This window comes from Rhinolophus hipposideros (assembly GCF_964194185.1).
Source record: "Rhinolophus hipposideros genome assembly, chromosome: 5".
Taxonomy (NCBI): domain Eukaryota; kingdom Metazoa; phylum Chordata; class Mammalia; order Chiroptera; family Rhinolophidae; genus Rhinolophus; species Rhinolophus hipposideros.
In genome coordinates, this window is record NC_138051.1 from 83,898,003 (window position 1) to 83,919,912 (window position 21,910).

The 21,910-nt window shown below is 37.4% G+C and overlaps 1 protein-coding gene across 2 annotated transcripts in view; it reads left to right on the forward strand.

Annotated features, from left to right (window-relative positions):
- TSHR (thyroid stimulating hormone receptor) overlaps window positions 1-21,910 on the forward strand; it is a 111,533-nt gene that overhangs the window by 52,173 nt on the left and 37,450 nt on the right. For both annotated transcript variants that reach the window (XM_081048695.1, XM_081048694.1), the window contains exons 3-7: window positions 5,885-5,956; window positions 11,205-11,279; window positions 17,133-17,207; window positions 19,832-19,906; window positions 21,337-21,414. In XM_081048695.1, the coding sequence (XP_080904821.1) occupies window positions 5,885-5,956; window positions 11,205-11,279; window positions 17,133-17,207; window positions 19,832-19,906; window positions 21,337-21,414 (375 nt within the window). The remainder of the gene's footprint in view (window positions 1-5,884; window positions 5,957-11,204; window positions 11,280-17,132; window positions 17,208-19,831; window positions 19,907-21,336; window positions 21,415-21,910) is intronic.

Sequence of the window (21,910 nt, forward strand, 5' to 3'; positions counted from 1 at the left end):
GACTAATAACATTTTAAAAGTTAGGGAAAAAGGCGAACGAAAGCTTAAGCTAATATATGATGAATTTTAGAGAAGCAACTTATACCAAAATTTTTTTTAATTTAACTCATTAATGCATTTTTTTCTTTCCAGATTATTGCTATGAATGTATCCAGACAAAATGTACAAGCTGCTAAAATGAATTTGGCAGTTTTTATGCTCAATTGCCATTCCAATAATTCATTCATTTAGCATAATTGAAGTCAGGCTTCTGTCTCAGGCGGCATTATAATCATCATATTAATGAGTTCCTTCAGTAAATAGATAATTCATTTTCATCTTAGGCTAGGATTGCTGGCATTCCCCCTTTCACTTTTGTTTAGAATTTATTGTGCATGTTGTATCATTGTAAGACAGCTATTCTGAGATATATCATCCTTAGTGGTCTATGTGTACTGGTGAGCTTTCTTTGGTGAGAAATGTGGGTAAGCAGAATATCTTGTTTGTGGAATTAGACAAAATATTAGCATTTTAAATATTTTTGTCTTCTGCTAGGTAGAAGAGGAAAAATTGTTTTCCTTTTACCCTTCTAGGTTCTTGACTGGAGCTCTGTAACCAGACAGATTACCAGAGAAAAGCATACAAATTTATTTAGAGAGGAAACTGGTGGGAAAATTTGATAGGACAAAGTGGTTGAGCTAGGGTACTACGCTAGGGAAAACTTAGCAAGGGCTGTTGTTCATATTCCTCTCAGCATCCCGTTGTCTTTGGTGATAAGGATGATTTTTTTCCTCTAAGTATAGGGAGGGCATCTCCCACATAAGGGTCTTATGTCTTGCTTCAAGGAAAAAAAGGGGTCAGAGACTCCTTCTTGCGCCTGGCATTTCTCAAATTCCTCCAGGTTAAAATATTAAGTATGCCAAGGCACCATATTTTGGGGTAGCATGTCCTGAAACCCATCATTCCCCCATCTGAAACTTTCCCCAAGAAGTTTGACAGCCCAGAAACTTAGTTGGTAAATTTCCTCATATCCCACTGACCCAGTCACTCAGTACTGGAAATAGGCCAGTCCTAAACAGTTGTGTCTCATTTCAGGAAGTGATAGTGTGGGTGGAAATAGGGCACCCACTTAAGTTAAGTTTCTATATGGTGTTAGTAATCACGCATTTAATGAGGGACATTTTCTATGGAAGGAAAAGAAAACCAGGTTAATGTTTAAAACAAATTATAAACTCAGATTTGTGTCCAGAGGGAAGTCAGTCAAAAAGATTTCTAGAGGTTGGGTTCAAAGCATCTTTAGGTGGTAGAGTAAGGACAGCCAGTAACACTCCAATGAATTTTCTGGTTTGCAATTTGAATATCTCTGGTGATAGCACTGGGTGTTCCAGAGAACTTTTTGAGTGACCCACAGAGCAGTAGGCATGAAGAGTACCCCCGCGTTGTCTGTTATGGTGAGTTCCTAAAAGTTTATATCATTGTTCAGCTTCAGCTTGCAGAGCTTTGGGAAATGGGCAGTTTTAGTTTGTAGTGATGCCAAGTCAAGAAGATGGGAGGAAAATTGGAAACATTAATTATTGCTAAAATGCACAAAATGACAGGATTCAGTTTATAAAGAGACAAAAATAGCTCAAAGGTAATGAATATTCACAAAAGTGGGTTACAGTTTTTCACTGAAACAAAATTTTTCTTTACAATCACCTCCATTTCTACAAAAGATGATCAAAGACTGTTTTTATTTGCAAAAATAAGTCTAGTCTCATTAAACTTGGCCTAATTCGTTACACAAGTGCAGCAAGAAAAGTGATTGATCATATAAATTCTTTTTAAGTCTGCTTTACAGGGACGCTCAGAGAAATTTCAAAGTTAGTTCAAAGTCAATAAGATTTTTTTTAGAATTTGATTTGGGGAAGTTTTTCAAAAATGTCAAAAGATGTGAACACTTGATTAAACAAGATCTTGGTCATCTATTTAACCAAAGTGACAATAAAAGATTTTAAAGGCAAATACAGAAGGTTACAAAGCTGTGAACAAAACCCTTTTACCGTGTTTCCCTGAAAATAAGACTTAGCTGGACCATCAGCTCAAATGCATCTTTTGGAGCAAAAATTAATATTAAGACTCGGTATTATGTATTATATTATATTATATTATATTATATTATATTATATTATATTATATTATACTGGGTATTATATTATATTAAAGACCTGGTCTTATTTTAATAATTTAATAATTATATTAAAATAAGAAGTGGGTCTTATAGTAATTTTTGCTCCAAAAGACGCATTTGAGCTGATGGTCTGGCTAGGTCTTATTTTAGAGGAAAAATAGTAATACTAAGAAGATTAAGTTTTCTCAAATAATCAAAAGATCTGATAAAGACAACATGAAGCACAGGAAGTTATTTTGATAAAACAGAGCATCTTTGTTGCTTAGGTGGATTACTTGAAAGGTAACTGACAACCCACACACCATGGCAGGTGGAAAACCAAGCAAAACTCTCAGGACACACACACACACACACACACAACAGAAAGAAAAGCAATAGCTGTCCCTGGGAGAGAAAGGATCAATAACAACAATGGGTACTCGAAAGCAAATTCACAAGAGTCACAATCCAAACAACTAATTCTTACAAATTTTTGGTTCTGCTAATCTGAATTTGGAAAGGAAGAGGCAAAAAGAAATTTTTATCTTCCTCTCTAGACTAAGCACTAAGAAAGATCCACAAAGCAAACTCTTACCTTCTGCCAGCTTTTTGTCAGTTGTCTCCGTTCTCAACTGCAGTCTCCAAGGAGAGTGGAGTACCGCAACCTTTTGCTATTCCATCCTTGTCACCAGAAACTATAGGGGAGGAAAAGAAAATGTTTTTCCTTCTACCTTTTTAGTTTATTAGCTAGTTTTGTAACAAAAAATAGGTTTACAAGAAAAAAGCATACAACTTTATGTAATATAATTTTTATGTGACATGGAAACGTTCACAGGGAAATGAAGATCTGAGGCAGTGAGCATTTTTTAAGCTAATTTAATGAAATGTGGAAAGAAATGGAAAAATGGGATAGGACAAACGGGTATGAGCTAAGGGTAGTAACCTGTGAAAAACTTAGCAAGGCCTCTTAGTTTAGATTCCTGAGTGTCTTCAGAGATAAGGATACTCCTTTCCTCCAGGTATAGGGAGGGCACCTCCCACTTAAGGCTCTTCTGTCTTGCTTCAGGAGAGAAGGAGGGTCAGAGCGTCCTTCCTGCATCTGCTATTTCTCAAATTCCTCTAGCTTAAAATATTTAATATTCCAAGGTAACATAGATTTTGGAATAGTGTGTTGAAACCCACCAATTGCTACTAACTCGGCAGTAGGAGAAAGATTTTTGTTCTAACTTAAAGTGTGAATGTATTTACATGTATGAAAGAGAAAGAGAATTCAAGAAACATGTTATGTGTTTCAGAAATTCATATAATGGGAAAGAACGTAGACATTATTTGAACCTTTAACTCAAAGTGTATGAAATTGCATTTAGATGCTATTTCTGTTCCAAGTCAAACTTCTTAGAAACCTTGTAGCCTTACTCTAATTTTCTTCTTAATTAAATATATGATATTTACTTTTGAACACAGAATAACCCCCAAAATTTTTAGCCAACCAAAGTTATAAATTAGGCCCACACCACCTACAAGCAGTGTGTGCAATCTTACGATAAGTATGCCCTCAAGATCCATGCCTGAGGACATGATCTTTAAGTAAGACTATCTCTGAGCTGAAGAAACTGTACCTCTTTGAATGATACCCAACAGGTGTGTGTGTACCTTATTCTTTGTTTTCCTTTGGAATGGCCTGATTTTACTCAGACTTCAGTCAAATGACTTGTTATTCTCTTATCTTTGTAACTTCAGAATGTGGGACTTGGATCAACAGACTTTTAAATCAATCCAATTAAGGAAATGTAAATGAAGGACCTGTGAGGGAGGGCAAATAAATTATGGGACCTGAATTTCTGAAATCATATTAAGGCAATGTTGGATTTCATGCTGAAACACCAAGGGTTTCACAGGGCTGACAATCTATCCTTGTGCCATTGGCATCACCTCCCTCCAAGTTAATAGATCCTTTTATAAACTAATTTGGCTATACTGATGCTTTAAGTTGGCAAGTTACATATATAATTCTTGATAGACAGGATACACCAGGTAAAAGGAACTGCTGTAAATAAACCTTTAGTGATGTGGTGGTGAGGTGTGGGGGAAGGGAAGCTTTATGTAGTCCTGTGATTATCTCTTAGTCTTTTAGTGAACCTGTGCCTCTGGACTGTGAACTTCACGAGTGTTTCTCGGGTTTTTTCTCCCCTTGAGTAGGACAGGGTGCTAGAGCTGGCTGGAGTTGGCTATTTCCCTTCCCCAGGTCAGTTAGGCTTTGGTTAACTAGTTTTCCCTGAGGACAGGCCTTGTTAAGAACAGAGCCGTCTGGTATATTTCCAAATAGCTCCTTTTCCCCTCTCTTTGCTAGAAGCACAAGGATTTTTCTCTGATATTTACTATGAGAATCTGGTCAAGTGCTTGGAGGTAAATCTCACAAAATTGTGGAGGTCCCCCTGTGACTGGATTTCCCTGGAGTTTTCAACTCTCAGAGTTGTCTACACTGCGCTCCAGGGATTCGTCAATCACAATTCAGGTTTTCCTACCCTGGCACCTGGTCCTGGGGCCGTTCTCACGAGTCTCTGCTCTGGAAAGGTGGATTCTCTGTATTCACCTGTCTCTCCAATTCTGGGAACAGTGGTTTGCCCTATGTCTTCCCTTCTCTTATGGATCCAAGAAGAGTTGTTTTTTTCAGTCTGTTCAGCTTTTTACTTATTGTTAGGACAAAGGGGTGATTTCCGGGCTCTTCACAAGTGGAACCAGAAAACAGAAGTTCCAAATATAATTCAGTCCCTGCAAATATTAGAAGTTCAAAGAATACCTAGATCAAAGAAATAGATTGTTGAGAAATAACCCTGCAGCCTAGAAAGAAAAATACACAATTTTAGTCTACTCTCTTTAAATAAGGTAGTAAATGGACACCTTGTGTGATTACCAATATTTAAACAGCAAAAACAGACCCATGGAGATGATAAGCATGGTGAGGCATTATCTTTTTGTGAAGTAAATTAGGATAGTAGGTACATGTTTTTCCCTACAGGATTCTACTCAAGCAGTTGCTATAGAAAAGGAAGGAAGTAAAAAAAAAAAAAAAAAGAAAGAAAGAAAGAAAGAAAAATGAGCACTTAGGTGGAGAGACATACTGGAATGCATGAAGATGTCTCATTATCTATAAGGAAAACAGTCTCAGACCTCTGAAAAGTATCCAAAAAAGCAAACTGGGAGAAAAGCCACAGTGTTTAAGTTGTATATGCAAGATGTCACAATCCTGAGAAGAATTAGCTCTTGTCAGTTATTTCTAAACTGCAGCAGATAGATGATTTGATGATGTAGGCAAAAAGATTGTAACCATACACTATTTTTAATCTTTAAGATATATCAAACACCTTTAATTCCTCTTAATATGTATTCTGATGACACTCTAAGACATTTCCATTGACAAGTGCATGATATGAATTCTGTAGTCTTAATGAACTTATGAACGTATTATGTTTACCTTTAGCTAACAAATTGAATATGATGGCATATTAGTTTCCTGCTAATTCAAAGACCAAGTATGAAGATTTATTTTCTGCATTTGAATCTCACTCTCAGTTCTTGTTTTATTGGGGAAAATATTATGTTTTTTCATTGAGTATTATTTTTGTTCATTGCAAATCATGAAATATATGTCGTCAGAACCATCATACTTCTAATAATGTGTTCTGTATAATAAAGGTGAGTCATTGGAAAGGTTTAATGATTAACACTCTAATTGTGTAACTGTTATTTTCATAGGAAGTTTGTAGAGACTCATCTGAAAACCATTCCCAGTCGTGCATTTTCAAATCTTCCCAATATTTCCAGGATGTAAGTCATTTTTTTAATATAAAGAAAAGTTTGCAATTATGATGTTATTTTCTAAATGTGTTCTATCAAGAAAAATACTTGTTATATATTATACTTGCATAAATCTATATGTATATTTCTAATGTATGTGAAAATTTTATGTGCAAGATGTTTATTTGATTTTGCTGTATCTCCACTATCTAATTCCTAAATTATTTTTTTAAACCTAAAACTAATTTAAATTCATTTGGTCTTGAAAATTGAATAATTCTTGATGTATTTTAATATATCTAGGAATGTGACAAAATCTTAGCTGGGAATCTCTCCCATAAACAGATTTCTATATCTGTCTATACTCTGTCTACCCTGATTACCAATTATTGATTCACTTTTCTCAAATGTTTATATTGTGCCATAAATGTAGCCAATGATTTCAGAGTTCTCTCACTTAAAAAAAAAAATTAAAAATAATCTAAATCCTAGAAAACTGAATTGCTACACACTCGAGAGTGAGGAGAAAAAGAACTACACTGAGTTGACAAAAAGTGTGTCTATATATGAAATGAACCAGGTCTTTATTTAATTAATTCTGACTAGAAACACAGATAATTCAGAAATAACAAATGACAATACAACTGGGAGCACCCTGTATAGATTCTGGCTAAATTTATTCATTTCATGACCAGTTATTGAGTGTCTATTGTGTCATTTCAGGGGCATGTGACATTTTGGGTTGTCACACCTAGAGATGAGGGTGCTACTGGCATCTAATGGGTAGAGACAGAGGATTTGCTAAACATTGTATAACAGGATATCCCCCCCGCCCCACAACAAAGAAGTATCTATCCGAAACGTCAATAGTGCAAAGGCTGAGACTCCATTGTCACTGGACATCGCTGCAGTTTTTATTTTCCTGACCAGTCTGTCCTTTTTCATATTTTGGCCTCCTTTTGTTTCCTTGATATTGCTTTTTCATTCCTTTTCTATTGTTTTGCCCTGGCTATTCTTCCTCACTCTCCTTTCCTGGCTTCCATTTCATTTCATTCAATCCCTTTAATACTGGTTCTTTATTTATTTTGTCATAATCTTCTATACCTTCTTCTTTCTGGAGTGAACACCCCCAGTCCTTTGGCTTCACCAATATCTAATAAAACTAATTCCTCAGTGAATATCTCTAGCCCTGACCTGTTCTTACAGTTTAGGCCTGCATTACAAACCTCCTTCCAAATATTATCACATTGGTGCCCCACAAGCACCATACACAGCATATCCAAAACAAACTCATCTTCCCCCTAAACTGCTCCTTCTCCTTTTAACATTACCACCATTTAGTGGCCTGTAGGCTAAAACCTCAAATTCCCCTTTAGCTCTTTCTTTTCCCTCACTTCCTTTATACAATTGCCTATTCAACAAACATTTACTGAGCCCTACTTTGTGCTTGGCATTTTGCTAGATATGTCACATACAACAGTTGACAATACTCATGGAGCCCACAATTTCCATCCTAAGAAACTAATAAGTGCTGTGATGGGGTCAGTTAAAAGGTGCTGTGGGAACTCATATGAGAGGTGTATTACCGGATTGGGGGTGGAGTCAGGTAAGGCTTCCTGGAGGAAATGGCACCTAATTTGCAATCTGCATTATCTGGCTAAATAAATAAATATAGGTGGAAAGAAACTTCCAAGCAGAAGAGAAAAGCCTGGGCTGTCTGTGAAATTAAAATAAGTTTGCTGAGAATGGAAGGATGGGGGAAGTAGTGAAAAATGAAACAGGGAGGTAAGCAAGTGCAGGGCCTGTGAATCATTTGAAGGAGTTTGAACCAAAATCATAATAAAGCATCATATACTACTTTACAAGGGAATAAGGAATAAGTTTAAAAAAAAGAAAAAATCAGAGTAAGAAGGACTAGATGTGCTGAGTATATAGGGATCCTCAGGGGAGATATTTGGGTGGAGACTGAGACTCAAGCGTCATGAACAGGTAGATGTTACTGGGACCAGGGAAAGAAAGGCGTCAGTAGATAGGAGGCTAAAAAAAGTGAAGAAAGAACAATTTTAAGAGCCTGAGCTTCCTAAATAGGCAGGAGAGGATAGAATCCAAGCAGAGGGACTGACCTACAGGTCACCTTTTACATTGCAGCAAGAGAGTCACAGTAAGAGAGGGGGCAGGTGCAAGTAAATTGATAGGCTTATTGGAAGGGACTTCAAAACATTCTCAACTCAGGGTTTTAATCTTTTCTATAAATTATGAAAAGATTGTCTACGCATGTTGAGGGTGACTGTCAGGGTTAGAAATTTGAGAAGGTTTGAAGTGAACATGATGGGCAATTAAAGAAGAAGATTGACAGATATACGGGCCTACTGGAAGATCTTGTTGAGGGTTCCTCTGGGGACATCCTGCTAGATTCTGAACCCCTTCAGAACACTTATCATCTTATATGTTAATCCCATTTATTAATACTGGTCTGTATCGCCCATTGCTATGAGTCCCTTGAAGCTAGGGAACATGTCTGGTCAATTCCCATTTACTGACATACAGTAAATGTTCCATAGATATTTGTTGAATGAAAGGACACACACATACATGAATAATAGTTAAAGAGGTGATGATATATCTAGGGGGCAAGAGAGAGATCACCAGGATGATCCTATCATGTTTCCCCAAAAAAGGGACCTAGCCAGACAATCAGCTCTAATACATCTTTTGGAGCAAAAATTAATATAAGACCTGGTCTTATTTTACTATAAGACTGGGTATGTAATGTAATGTAATGTAATGTAATGTAATATAGGGTCTTATATAAGACCAGGTCTTATATTAATTTTTGCTTCAAAAGATGCAGTAGAGATGATTGTCCGGCTAGGTCTTATTTTCAGGGAAACATGAAGGTAAGTTTGCCTGGGACAGTACAAATACCACCTATTATTCTGGCATAATTATTAGTAGTACCCTGAGCTAACTCATAAAAATATCCTATTAGAGATTTTAAATTATAGGGTCACCTTAGTGATTACATAAGATTTAAATGGTAAAAAAAAATTTGAGGAAGAAGTAGGAGCTGATTTTTCCTGGTTATAAAAATGGGATAAGCAAACAAGGAATCATTCTTTTTGTCCCAATGAATAAATGGTTCTTATATGTTGGCTCCACAACTGAGCTATAAGAGCCTTCTAAAGAGGTATCATTCAGTTGGAGACACTGGAACTTCAGTTATTATGACATGGGCTGAATGACTATCCCACTGAAACCTGAATTTCTTTTTTTTTTTTCATTTTAAAAATTTATTGGGGTGACAATTGTTAGTGAAATTACGTAGATTTCAGGTGTACAATTCTGTATTACATCATCTATAAATCCTACTGTGTGTTCACAACCCAGAGTCAGTTCTTCTTCCATCACCATATATTTGATCCCCCTTACCCTTATCTCCCACCCCCCACCCCCCTTACCCTCTGGTAACCACTAAACTATTGTCTATGTCTATGAGTTTTTGTTTCTCATTTGTCTTTTTCTTGTGTTGTTTTTGGTTTATATACCACATACCAGTGAAATCATAGGGTTCTCTGCTTTTTCTGACTTATTTCATTTAGCATTATACTCTCAAGATTCATCCATGTTGTTACAAATGTTCCTATATCATCTTTTCTTACTGCCCAATAGTAAGAAATTCAGGAGAAAATTTGGAACCATGGATATGATACAAAGTTACATAAACAAGTTTGCAGACTTTAAAATTAATCTTGTCTTTCAAATGGCTCAGCTTCATCCATTATACATCCCCACAGTCTCTACACAATAAATTAATTCTGTCCAATGCCTTCGATTGTGTCCTCTATGTTAGAGATACAATATTTGGATCAAAATGATTTATGTAATGTTATCCACAAGTGGCAATAGCTTGGGAGATCTGATAAATTGTTTATCAACAATTTCAAAAATGAAAATATAATATGAAAATGAAATGAAAATATAATTGTTTAGAAAATAGATAATTCAAAACACAAAGCACAGGACCTTTAGAATACTAACAATGACCATGGTGAAAACTCAAATAGAACAGTAAGAGTTTCTCTTTAAAAAATTGTGTTAACGAAATTATTCAATTTCATTAGTATAGGCAGATTGAATGCAAAGTATAGGCCAGTGGTTCTCAACCCTGCCTGCACATTAGAATCATCTGGGAAGCTTTTTAAAAATAAAGTGTTTTCCCCATCCCTCGTAAACACTGACTTAATTATCCTGCACTGAGTCGGACATCTCACGTTTTAAAAGCCTTCCGGGTAGTTCACCTGTGTGGCCAAGGTTGAGAAGCTCTGCTATGGCTACAGGTGAACAGCATCTGTTAATCATCAATTTTCCCAAATATCATAGAAGTGACTCTCAACAAAAAGCAGTCATTGAATTTGGCTACATTAATCATTCTTAGTACAAGATGGAATTTGAGGAGACTATTTGAAGCACCATTCCTTCTGTATTCTTGTAGTCCGTTGTAGTTAGAAGCTTCTCCTTTCCCCTTTTTAGTATTTCAATTTTTTGAGTTATCTTTTGCTTACAAAGTTCAAAACCTTGAATTTTCAGCCTCATTAAAATCAAGAAGAGAAGTCTTTAGATAACATGTAGTCACACCCCTATGGAATGTTCCACTAGGGCATCACGGATTTCTCTTCATCTTTGAAACTACCTCTCTAATCCCATGCTATTAGCTACTCCAGTAAAAATCCCTCTTATTCATTCTTGAGTTCTTTTCTAATGTCTTTCATTTTCTGCTTTTATTTGTGCATTTATTCATTCATTCACCTAACACATATTTATTGGGAGTCTACTACATGCCAACCATTATGAAAGGGACTCAAGATTTTGATGGCCAGCAGAAACAGACATGATTGTCCATTTCAGAGAATTTGCAGGCTAATGAGACAACATAAATCAAATATCCAATTTGCGCTATGATAATTAGTGAAAAGAGGCATGAGGATATACTATGAGAAATTCGACCTAATCAGGAAATTTGGGGAAAGCTTCTGAAGGGAGTATCAGTTAGAAGAGTAAGAATGAGTAAGATTTAATGTATTGGGAAACTTTCAGGTATCACGGGATCTGAAAAAAATATTAGCTAATTTTAACATAATTAGGGAATGGTCATGAGGGTTGTGTATGTTTTATTATCTGGTAACCCCATGACAAAGAAGTTACATCAAAATTAATAGTAAGTTTGGAGTTTCCAACCCTACTAACTGTCTACTTTGTCTTATATTTTTGTGACGTTCAGCTACTTATCAATAGACGCAACTCTGCAGCGGCTGGAATCACATTCTTTCTACAATTTGAGTAAAATGACTCACATGTAAGTACAATGAAAAGTGCAGCATAGACCCAAGCCACCACCACTCTTGACTGATAATTTTGGGGTTCTGGAAGGCAATAACAGTGCAACTATGGAAGACCATGTGGGTAGGCCCTTAGATAGATTACATAGAGATGGAGAAGGCCCCATCTGAGCCTAGCGTTCTAACAGTCCCCAAGCATAAAAGCACAACCATCTTGGACCTTGCAGATTGATCCAGATACCAGCTAAATAACAACCAGTGATCCCAGTGGATACCACATGGAGCAGAAGAATCACCCAGTTTAGCACTGCCTGAAATCCTAATCCACAAAATTGTGAGCTGTAATAAAATGGTTGTTATTTTAGCCATTTAATAATATTTAATAATATTTTGTGCTTTTTTGATAGGCAGAAGAGGTGGCAATTATATGTCAGTTAACAATAGGTAAAAGACTTTGAGGATTTTGTAAGAGAAAACTACAAGAATGGCAGGTTTTCTCTGCAAATTATCGAGGGTCCTAAGTGGATACAAATCAGTTCTCCTGGGTTTTAAACTTCAGCTGGGATACCGTTTGGACCCAAAAGTAAACATCTGATAAAGATTTGTAAAATGATGAAATACTGGCTCCTTCCATCTTCTATTTCATTTCCGCTGTAAAGAAGCCACTAGCATAGAGATGGGTTGTGTTATTACTTCTATTAATACTAGCTACCAATTATTGAGTGCCTTTTACGGGCAAGCACTCTGCTAAAAGTGCTTCACATGTACTGTCCCACTTAATCTCACTAAGCCTCAGTTTCCACTCTGTAAATGAAGATGATAATATACACAGGACAGGGCTCTAGCCCACATTTACTCAGCTAATAAATTTTAGTCAAAATTTGAAACCAAGCATGTCTGCCTCCAAAACCAATGCAAAACCATAGGACCTCTTTAATTAAAAGCAAAAATCACTAAAGAAAATGCTGACCTCACAAAGATGTTTTTACTTTTATGCAGATTTTTTAAAAATCACAAGTAAATAAAAATTCTAAAACTTGGTGAGAAAATGTGTGGTTTTTGGCAGCTAATGTGATAAGACTTAATTTCGCAGATTCACTAACCTGAATCAAGTGGATTTATTGGAGGCTTCAAGAGCATCTGTCTTAGTCCTGATTATTACATAATCACGAAAATAGCAATATGTGTCTTTCAGGCAATTTAGAAAATCACTTTTATCTTTTTTTGAAAATCCTTTTTATTTTATTTTTTTTGAAAATCCTTTTTATAATGTTTTATTTCCAGTGGGAAAATCTGCTGATAAACTTACATTTTCCTCAATCTGCTTCAAAAATCTGACCATTTATAAACTCCAGTATCTGAATTAACTTCTATTATTTTTAATTCTTCAGTAAATTAAAAGATGAATGAAAATCATGAATATCACCTCTCTGTAACAGAAACTAATAAAAGAAGAAGAAGAAGAAGAAGAAAAGATGTGAGAGAAAGTGACAATGTTTAGAGCTGTGTGAAGGAAAAAAAATAAAATTGTTAAGAGTATGATAGGTAAAAAGAAAGGGGAAAAAAAAAGAAGCTAAGGACCTAATATATACCAAAAACTTTGACAGACGTTATACTTTTTGACCCAGTATTTCCACTTCTATAAATTTTCCTTACTAAAATAAACAGAGAAGTGAGAAAAAGTTTACATAAAAAAGCCATTTGTCTCAGAGTTAATTTATAATAGCAAAAATCTGGAAACTACTCAAACACTTAGTTAGGAGAAGGCTTTAACAGGAAATACTGAGCAACCATTAGAAATCTGTTGTCATAGACTATTTAATCCCAGAGGAGTTACTTTTGACATAATGCTATTAAAAAAAAAAAAGTATACTTACAGAGAAGAAAAAGCCTTGATTTTCTTTGGATCATGGAATGATGGAAGATTTCACATTTTTTACATGAATGTGTTTAAAAATTTTTACACTGTATATGTATTATCTTTATAGTCAGTTGAAATAAACTTTTTAAAAGTTAAAGTTTCCTTCAATAGGTATTAATCTTGAAACCAATACTTGATGTTAAAATACATGGGTGATTTATTATGTGATAAAAGCCTATCACAAAATGTTACTTTAAAATTAATTTACCTAATTTTAAGTCCCAGTTTTCACTTTAGTCCTGTACAGCATATTAAAGTACTTAATGTAATGCAGTTATGGTTTTGCCAATGTACCAGGGGTGCCAAAAAAAATGTATACAAATGGATACTTTGGCCAACGTTGCTCAAGCAATAGTTCACCATAATCAGAAGTGTCTGGACGCTGATGGTAACCACTTTGAGCACCTCTTGTAATTGCAGAAGTCAAACGTGACTTGTATTTGTCTTTTGTTATTGGTATATATTGAGTATTACAATTTTAATACAGTTTTTCTTTCTTAAAATGTGTATACTTTTTTTGGCACCCTCTGTATACACATCGTATTGATTTCTACATTTATTAGTTTCTACTTCCCTATATCTCCAGAGCACAGGGTAAAGTTGCACATAATGGGTGTCCAACAGCTATTCATTTAATTTTAATGAATCTTTCCCCCTCAACTAACCAGAGCAAGCAGACCTAGTGAAAGTCAGAGTGGCTTGCCTCCCATTTTTCGGAATTATTGGCACTTAAAAGTGGACTAGAAAAAAAACTGAAAATCAAAATGAAGTAAGTGTTAAAAAGAAGCTGGGGCCTGACTGAGAGCTAGGTTTTTTGGCTAATGTTCTCATTAGTTTTTCATTCAGTTTCTCATTCTAAACAATATAATCTTACACATTACTGCATCTGTTTCTTAAAAGTCTAACTATGGGGCAGCTTCTCTTCTTTTCAGATAACTCACTCTAACTTGGTCTCCTTGCCCTGCACATGCGTGTCTGAGATTTTCTTATCTCCCTTTGCCCCATCTAACTTTGCAGGTGAAATGCCAGCTTAGCTTCTTTATTGCCTTCAGTTTGTTTCCCAGCCTGTCACTTTTCACTCATGGACTGGGCATATTCAGGGCATGCTCAAATATCTCTAAGGCTGATAGGATCACAGTCAAATGCCATTTCTGTTGAATAATTGAGGTGGGGAGGGAGGCATGAAAGGAAATCAGTAGTTGGAAAGTTCCTTAATCAGAAGGGTTTTAAGCCTTCGTTTCCCCTCTTTTTGCCCCTCTCTCCCCAACCTGAGAACTAACTCCCTTTTCTCATCTTGCTGATTTCCCATATTGTTTGGGTTTAGCCTGAGCTAAAGTGTCTGTCACTGGATGGATGGTCAGGTCATCAGGGCAGCCCTCCCCCATGCAGTCACTCAGGGATCCAGGCTGCTGCTCAAGAGGCATTGCCATCTTCAGCTTTTGTTCATACTTTGGAGGCATCTCCATCCCAACTCGCTGTACTACAATTACATACATGTTTTCTTTCCCTCAGTGTCCCCAGTTTCCTGGCAACATAATTAGCCCTTCTGCATGCTTGGACCATAATTGCTTAACTCAGAATTGTGTGATTCAAAATTTACCCTCTCAGGCATGCTTGGAACGCATCCAAATTTGGACTCTTCTTTCACCCTTCCCCTCTTATCAGAGGTTCTGTGGTACTTATCTCTACTCCTCCTTGCTTTCTATCTTTGAAAAGGTTCTACCAGCTGCATTCACTTCTGACATTGTCTCCATTTAGCTAAATTACTGGCAGTACATTCTCCCCTCCCCTTCCTTCCTTCAGCATAGGTTTTATTTTTCTAGCTGTATTGAGCTATAATTGATATATAACGTTGTGGAAGGTTAAGGTGTACAGTGTATTGATTTCCTACATTTATATATTGCAAAATGATTACCACCATAGCATTAGGCAACATCTCCATCCCACTCTACCATTTCTTTTTTTCTGAGAACGTTTAAGTTCTCTCTTAGCCACTGCCAAATATATAATACAGTATTATTAGCTATAGTAACCATGCTGTACAGAATTTGTTACTAGAATGTGTTAATCTTCTAGTAAGACAGTTTGTACTCTTGGATCAGTGTCTCTCTATCCCCCATCTCTCAGCCCCTGGTAACCACCACTCTACTCTCTCTGAGTTCAACTTTTTGTAGATTCCACATATAAGTGATAGCACACAGAGCTTATCTTTCTTTCAGCATAAAGGTTTTTTCTTAATGTCACTAGTGAGCAAAGTCACTTGTTGAGCTGTCTTCTTACCTCAGAAAGCAGCTTCTTTTCCCTGGAGTTTTCTTGTGGTATCTTCTTATTCATCTTTCCTGTAACTCTTACATTTTCCCGCAGAAATCCACCTTTTGCGTCCCACGTCTCTCCTAGCAGGCTCTCCCACCTCTTTCTTCTCTTATAGTAACCACCAGCAGTGCCTCATTTCCTTTTTATTCTCTCTCTTTACAGCTGATTCAGATGGGCTGCACTTCATTTCATCGCAACTTTAATTTTCTTGGGCCACTCACTGAATCTACTTGTTCAACGATAGTCTCTTAGGGAACAATTTTCCAGACTGCAAACCACACTCATTTTCCAAACTCTTCTAATAGTTTACATTTGATTGTCTCTGACAGTAGTTTGAACCTTCCTCCCCTAATAGAAAGCACTGGCAAGGAGTTTACTCCTCACCACGCAGAGAGAAAGCACTATCTTGACAGAGTCTCGTAGTCTCTTGGAAGGGCAGGGTGGGTAGCTGTGAAACTGTGCAGTAAGGTGGCCAACCGTCTCAGTTTACCTGGGACAGAGGGAGTTCTAGGGATACAGGGCTTTTAATTTCAAACCAGGACAGAATTTTAAATCTAATTTAAAGTGGGTCTTTCCGTGCAGGATCCTGATTGGATAAAGATCATGATAAGATAGTTTAGAATTAGTGGAAACATCAACATTTTGAGGTGTGGGCTTCTAAAAGTCGTGGCATATAAATTGTTGATGCTTTCCGTTGAAGCATTGAGGGCTTTTTCAAGAAGTTCCCATAATGAACAATAAAGGTACCTGCCTGGGCAAAAGTTATGTTAATGAAGTCAATAGGCCAGTAAGGTTATATCAATATAGACAGTAAGCTGAGGTTGGGGAGAGGGGAGATGGCTTCTGTTCTCAGAGTTAATTCCATCCTCTCTTTTCCAAAATCCGTTTCATACTCAATATCCTTAGTCAAATACTAAACCTAGTGTTTTGTTTTTACATTTTGTATGAACATTGCAGTACTTCCAACCCAAGTCGCTGATGTCTACTCTAGCTTTCATTCCACTCAGGAGAATAATAATAAAGCTATCATTTTTAGAGTCTTCACGGTGTGCTAGGTTACAGGTCAAACTCCTTATAGATATTATTTAATCCTCACCTATGAAATAGGTGGCTCAAAGAGGTCAAGGAACTTGCCCAAGGTCACACAGCCAGAACTAGCAGAGCCTAGATTTAATCTCAGGTCCCTCTGACTACTAGGCAACGAAAAAGGAGCAAACTACTGATAGGTGCTGCGTGTGGTTGTACCAAATGTTCATACTCAACCTTCCATTCTAGGGCCAGGATACTTGCTATTGTGAAAAGTAAAGATTTCCGTCCTCCACAAACCATTGGAGAGGCTTTTCTTCCTTATTTATATTTAAAGGAATAAGAAGGCTCTGAGACGGCAACTAAAAGAAATGTTGCCCATGAGTTGGAATGGACTGAAACAAAGTCAAAGACGTGAGCGGGCTGAACAACTAATGTGTCCCTGGGAGGAGCCAGGAGACTTTGTTGCTAATGTGACAGTCCTTGGGGTACCACGGAAATATGTATTATTTTCAGGGACACTTGTTACACCTGATTGATGTCGTTTTATCTTTGATAAAAACCAGAAATCGCTGTGTTATGGTGAGTGTGCTCCTTGTAACTTTTACAGAGAGATTCGGAATGCCAGAAGCTTAGCTTACATAGACCCTGGTGCCCTAAAAGAGCTGCCTCTTCTGAAGTTTCTGTAAGTATTAACTGCTCTCCAATCCCTTTTTTTAAAAAAAAAATTTTCTAGAGAATTATAATGCTATTGCCTGCCAGGAATCTCCCTGGGATGATGCGGGCCAGGGTCATTTTTGTGGTGTAAGGCCTGGAGCAAATCATACCCTGTGATTTACTCCCCGCCCTTTCCCATACCAGGTGAAATGATCCACATTTTAAAAACCTACTCAAAAGTCATCATCAAGGGCTGGGACCAGAGACCTGCTCCAAGATACACGAGGGAGAAAATGCTATCATGTACATGTAGTCTTTAAATGGAGGATAACAGAATAAAACAAATAACTGTGAGAGCCCACTGCTCAATTGTATTAGAAAATGGGTATCACAACAATATTAGAATGACTGCTACACAGCAAAAAAAAAAAAAAGAGAGAGAGAAAGAAAGAAAAGGAAAAAGCTACAAAGGGGAAAAACCCAATCTTTTGGAAGTTGTGGGGACAAAAAGGAAGGGACAGCACTTACTGCTTAGCTTTGGTGACACCTTAACCATAATCTCTATGAGACCAGGGACCACAACATGTTTGTTCTCTGCTGCATCTTTACTTACTAGCACAGAGTAGGTGCTCAACAAAATGTGTTCGGTGGATATATATGTATAGCCTGTCCTTTAGGCACCAGCTGGAAGAACCCTTCCCTTCTTCCCTTCTTTCCTACTCACATGTACTGTAAGAGATCAGAACACAAAACATTATGAGGAAAAGAAAAAGCAAAAATCAACCTTAATCCCAATACCCAGGAATAATCACTTTTAACATAGTTCATTTCCACCTGGGGATTTTAAATAAAAGTATATGCCCATATGTATTTTATCAAATAAGTCTTTAATGTGGAATAGAAGTTATCCAGGGAAAGAAGTGGTTTGGGGTAGAAGAGAAATACAAGTAGATGGAAAAGCCTGGATAAAGACATATTGGGAGTGGGAGATGCTGGGAGAATAGAAAAGGACATTGATGGGTTACGTGGCTGAAGGGATGCCTGGGGAGTAATAAAAACATATAGGACAAGGCAATCACTCCTGTATGGACTTTGCGTTTCAGTCAATCAATGACTCTTTGAAATAATGATGCCCTACTCTATGCAAGTCTCTGTGAAGAACATGTAGGATAATAAAACCTTGTCCTTGCCATCAAGCAGCTTACTATTTAGTTGGGGGAAGATACTATATGTGAAATTGAAAAGTTGCTCTTGTACCAGAGAATAATGGTAAGTGACAAATGACAGGTACATACACTACTTGGGGATACAGGTAATTAGAGGAGATGTCAAAAAAGAAGATGAACTTGTTTGGGGTTTTGAACAATAGAGAGGTCCTGGTTCAAGTCCCTAATCTGGCATTTCCAGCCCTTTCCCTTATGGTTCCCACTTAAGTCTAGGGCTTTTCCCCTCCCACATGAACAGGTATTGCAATTGAACTAGGCTTTTTTTTTTTTTAAACTGTTCTTCAAATATACCTTATGGGATCTCATCTCTCTCCTTTGTTATCTGCAACGTCCCATTTGCTTTCTGAGATTTCTGGCTCCTGCTTCCTCTTCAAGTCCTATGCCTTCCCCGCTGCAGGGAGTGAGGTCAGAATTTGCCTTAGAAGGTACATCAATGGAACTAGAGCTTTCTCTAGTTGGAAGACTTTGTCTAAGGCTTTACTGATAGTGTCTAGGTCTCACACCATGCCATGCCAAACCTCTCAAAAACAAACAAACAAACAAACAAACAAAACTCTCCTTCCACTGTCTACATTCTAGTACAGGGGTGTCCAAATTGCGGCCCGCGGGCCAACTGCGGCCCATGATCCATTGTTAATTGGCCCGCAGCAAATTCCAAAAATATATTTAGTTTACTTAAATAAACCAGGTGAGGCAATACGTACTTCACCTCGAGTGAGTGGCCCGGCTGTTTGTGTATTTTACCGCATATGGCCCTTGGTGAAAAACGTTGAAAAAAGTTTGGACACCCCTGTTCTAGTAGCTGCAACAAATGTTAAAACAACTAAATCTGAGAGGCATCAGGAGCCTGGGGTTTTTTTTTATTCAGGCTGGTCTGAGCATATCTTTTAATCTTGACATTTTGCCACAAACTTTGGAAAGCGAAGACATTTTGACTGATGTCCTTCCTTGCCTGGACATACTTTTTAAATGGTACTGCTGCCATGGTACTCCGTGGGAAAACGATTCTTGGCAAATTAATGAACACAGTATCACGTAGCATTTGAAAGAGGAGGCTTGGCTTGGAGTTGGGTAATTACATTGTCTCTCTGCCCCATCCTCTCCTTATTTTAGAGAGAGAGAGAAAGCAACTTATATTTCTAGGAATCCTACTTGGTTCAAACAATCCCCAGATTCTTCCAAACAGAAAAGATGTTTTGACACTGGTGGACCGGATTCAATACTTGCACCTGAAGGGAACATCTCCTCATCCAAGGGTTAGAACTCATGGTCACTCAGTGCCCATGGTCACTCAGATACTTAGTGGAGGAGTTAGGATTTGACTCCAGTCTGAACACATGCTTTCAGCCATTACATTATTCCACTTTCTGTGTATTACTATTTTTACCAAATTCCTGTTCTGTTTTCTTCTTTTTCATTACTTTAGTGGCATTTTCAACACTGGACTTAGAGTATTCCCTGACCTGACCAAAGTTTATTCCATTGATGTATTCTTTATACTGTAAGTATGCATGCATGTAATATTTGGCAATATTTTATTTGACACCAACAAGAAATAGGGTGAGGCCATGCAGGTTGGTTGAAACCAAGTGAAACAATTATTTCAAGAAGAAAGCAGTGACCAGCAGTGATAAATGCACTGATGGATGAAGTAAGGCAAGGACTGAGGAATGGCCATTGGATTTACCAACATGGGGCATTGGTGATGCTGACAGGGACAGCTCCAGTGGAGTACTGTTGGTGGAGAAGTCTGGTTAGAGTGCACTAAAGAGAGAATCAGAGGGAGAATTCAAAAGAGTGGCTATAACAAACTCTTGAGAAGTTTTACTGTTTAAAGGGAGAAGAAAATCTCTCTGTAATTGGAGGGTATTGGGTCAGAAGAAAAGGTTTGTTGTGTGTGTGTGTGTGTGTGTGTGTTTAATGGGAAAAATTATGGCATGTTTGTTTCCTGATAGGAATGATTGAATAGAAGGGAAATTTGATGATAATGATGACACTTTATTTTTCCCGTAGTTTTTCATTGCTTTTCAAACACTTTCCCACGTATTACCAAGTTTGCAACTCTCAACCACCTTATAAGGCATGAAAGGAAGTTATAATTTTTCCATTCTACAAATGAAGAAACTAAGGAATAGAAAACCTAAGTGATGCTTGTCTGAGCAGAGTCCCAAGGAGCAGTCACTAATGGTGCTCGAACTGCTTACTGTGACTTCTGATTGGTGGCCATGTGCTGTTTCCCAAAACCCATGACATAGTGCAGGGTGTTACCTAGTTGTACAGAAGTGAAAAGACATATGCAGAGAGAGTTACAGGTTGATTTTGCACTACAGAGTCAGCAAAAGGTGGAATGATAGGATCCACTCTTGGGATTTTGCTAGAAAAAAATAATTGACCATGCCTCTTTGCTGCAGAAGAGCTCAGTTCAAAATATAGGTAGTCTTCCAGCAACTAGACTGGCATAGAAATGTTCTCCAGGAGCATCTTCCTGGCAGTGTTTTGCAAGTGGGGTACACTTTAGAAATACTCATGAAAGGAAATCTATTGATCGCATTCTACGAACCATTTTTATAGGTTCCATACACTTAAAAAAACTCTAGTTGCTATGGAAAAGTATTTGTTGCAAGAAGTCTCTGAGACCTACCTGCTCTCTTTGCAGATTAAGATTAAATCAGGGACCTCAACCCACATCCAAAGCTCACTCACTTACTGTACATTTGGGGTTATGAGAGCATGTCCACCTAGGATAGTTCTCACCACCTCACCACCTCGCTGGTGGACCTCTGAGACACCAGCAAAGAAAGGCCAATGAAACTTAAAAAGAAATAAGATTCAATTGAATTGTGTCAGGTTACTTATTTAAGTGCCTATGTGCAGTAAGAGCCCAGCTCTAGAATGCTTTTTTTCACTACGTGTTTTGTTCCTCTCTTGCAGTGAAATAACAGACAACCCTTACATGACTTCAATCCCTGCGAATGCTTTTCAGGGACTGTGCAATGAAACTTTGACACTGTAAGTATTGTTATAATTTTTTCTTTCTACAAATGCCAACAACTGAATTTTGATTTGGACCACTGTCATATTTTCACAGGCCGTCCAGGAACATACTACCTTATAGTTTGTGCTCTATGGACTACCAAGTGTTTCACATAATTAAATAAGAGTATTGCCTTATGGTATGGTACTCTATAGATGACAAAATGGTTCAGGTAACAAGACAAGCGTATTCCCTTATAGAAATGGTCAGCACCCTTTTTCTGTAAAGAGCCATTTAGGTTTTACAGACCACATAGCCTTTGTGGCAACTGCTCAACACTGCTACTGTAGGGCAAACATGGCCATACACAATACATGAACTAATGAGCATGGCTATATTTCAATAAAGTTTTATTTACAAAAACAGGCAGTGGGGCCGATTTGGCCTGCAGGCCTCCTACTATCTCCATTGTACAAAGGAAGAATCCAGCGTTAAAGCTAATTTAAGTGACTTTCCCAAGATCACTGAGTT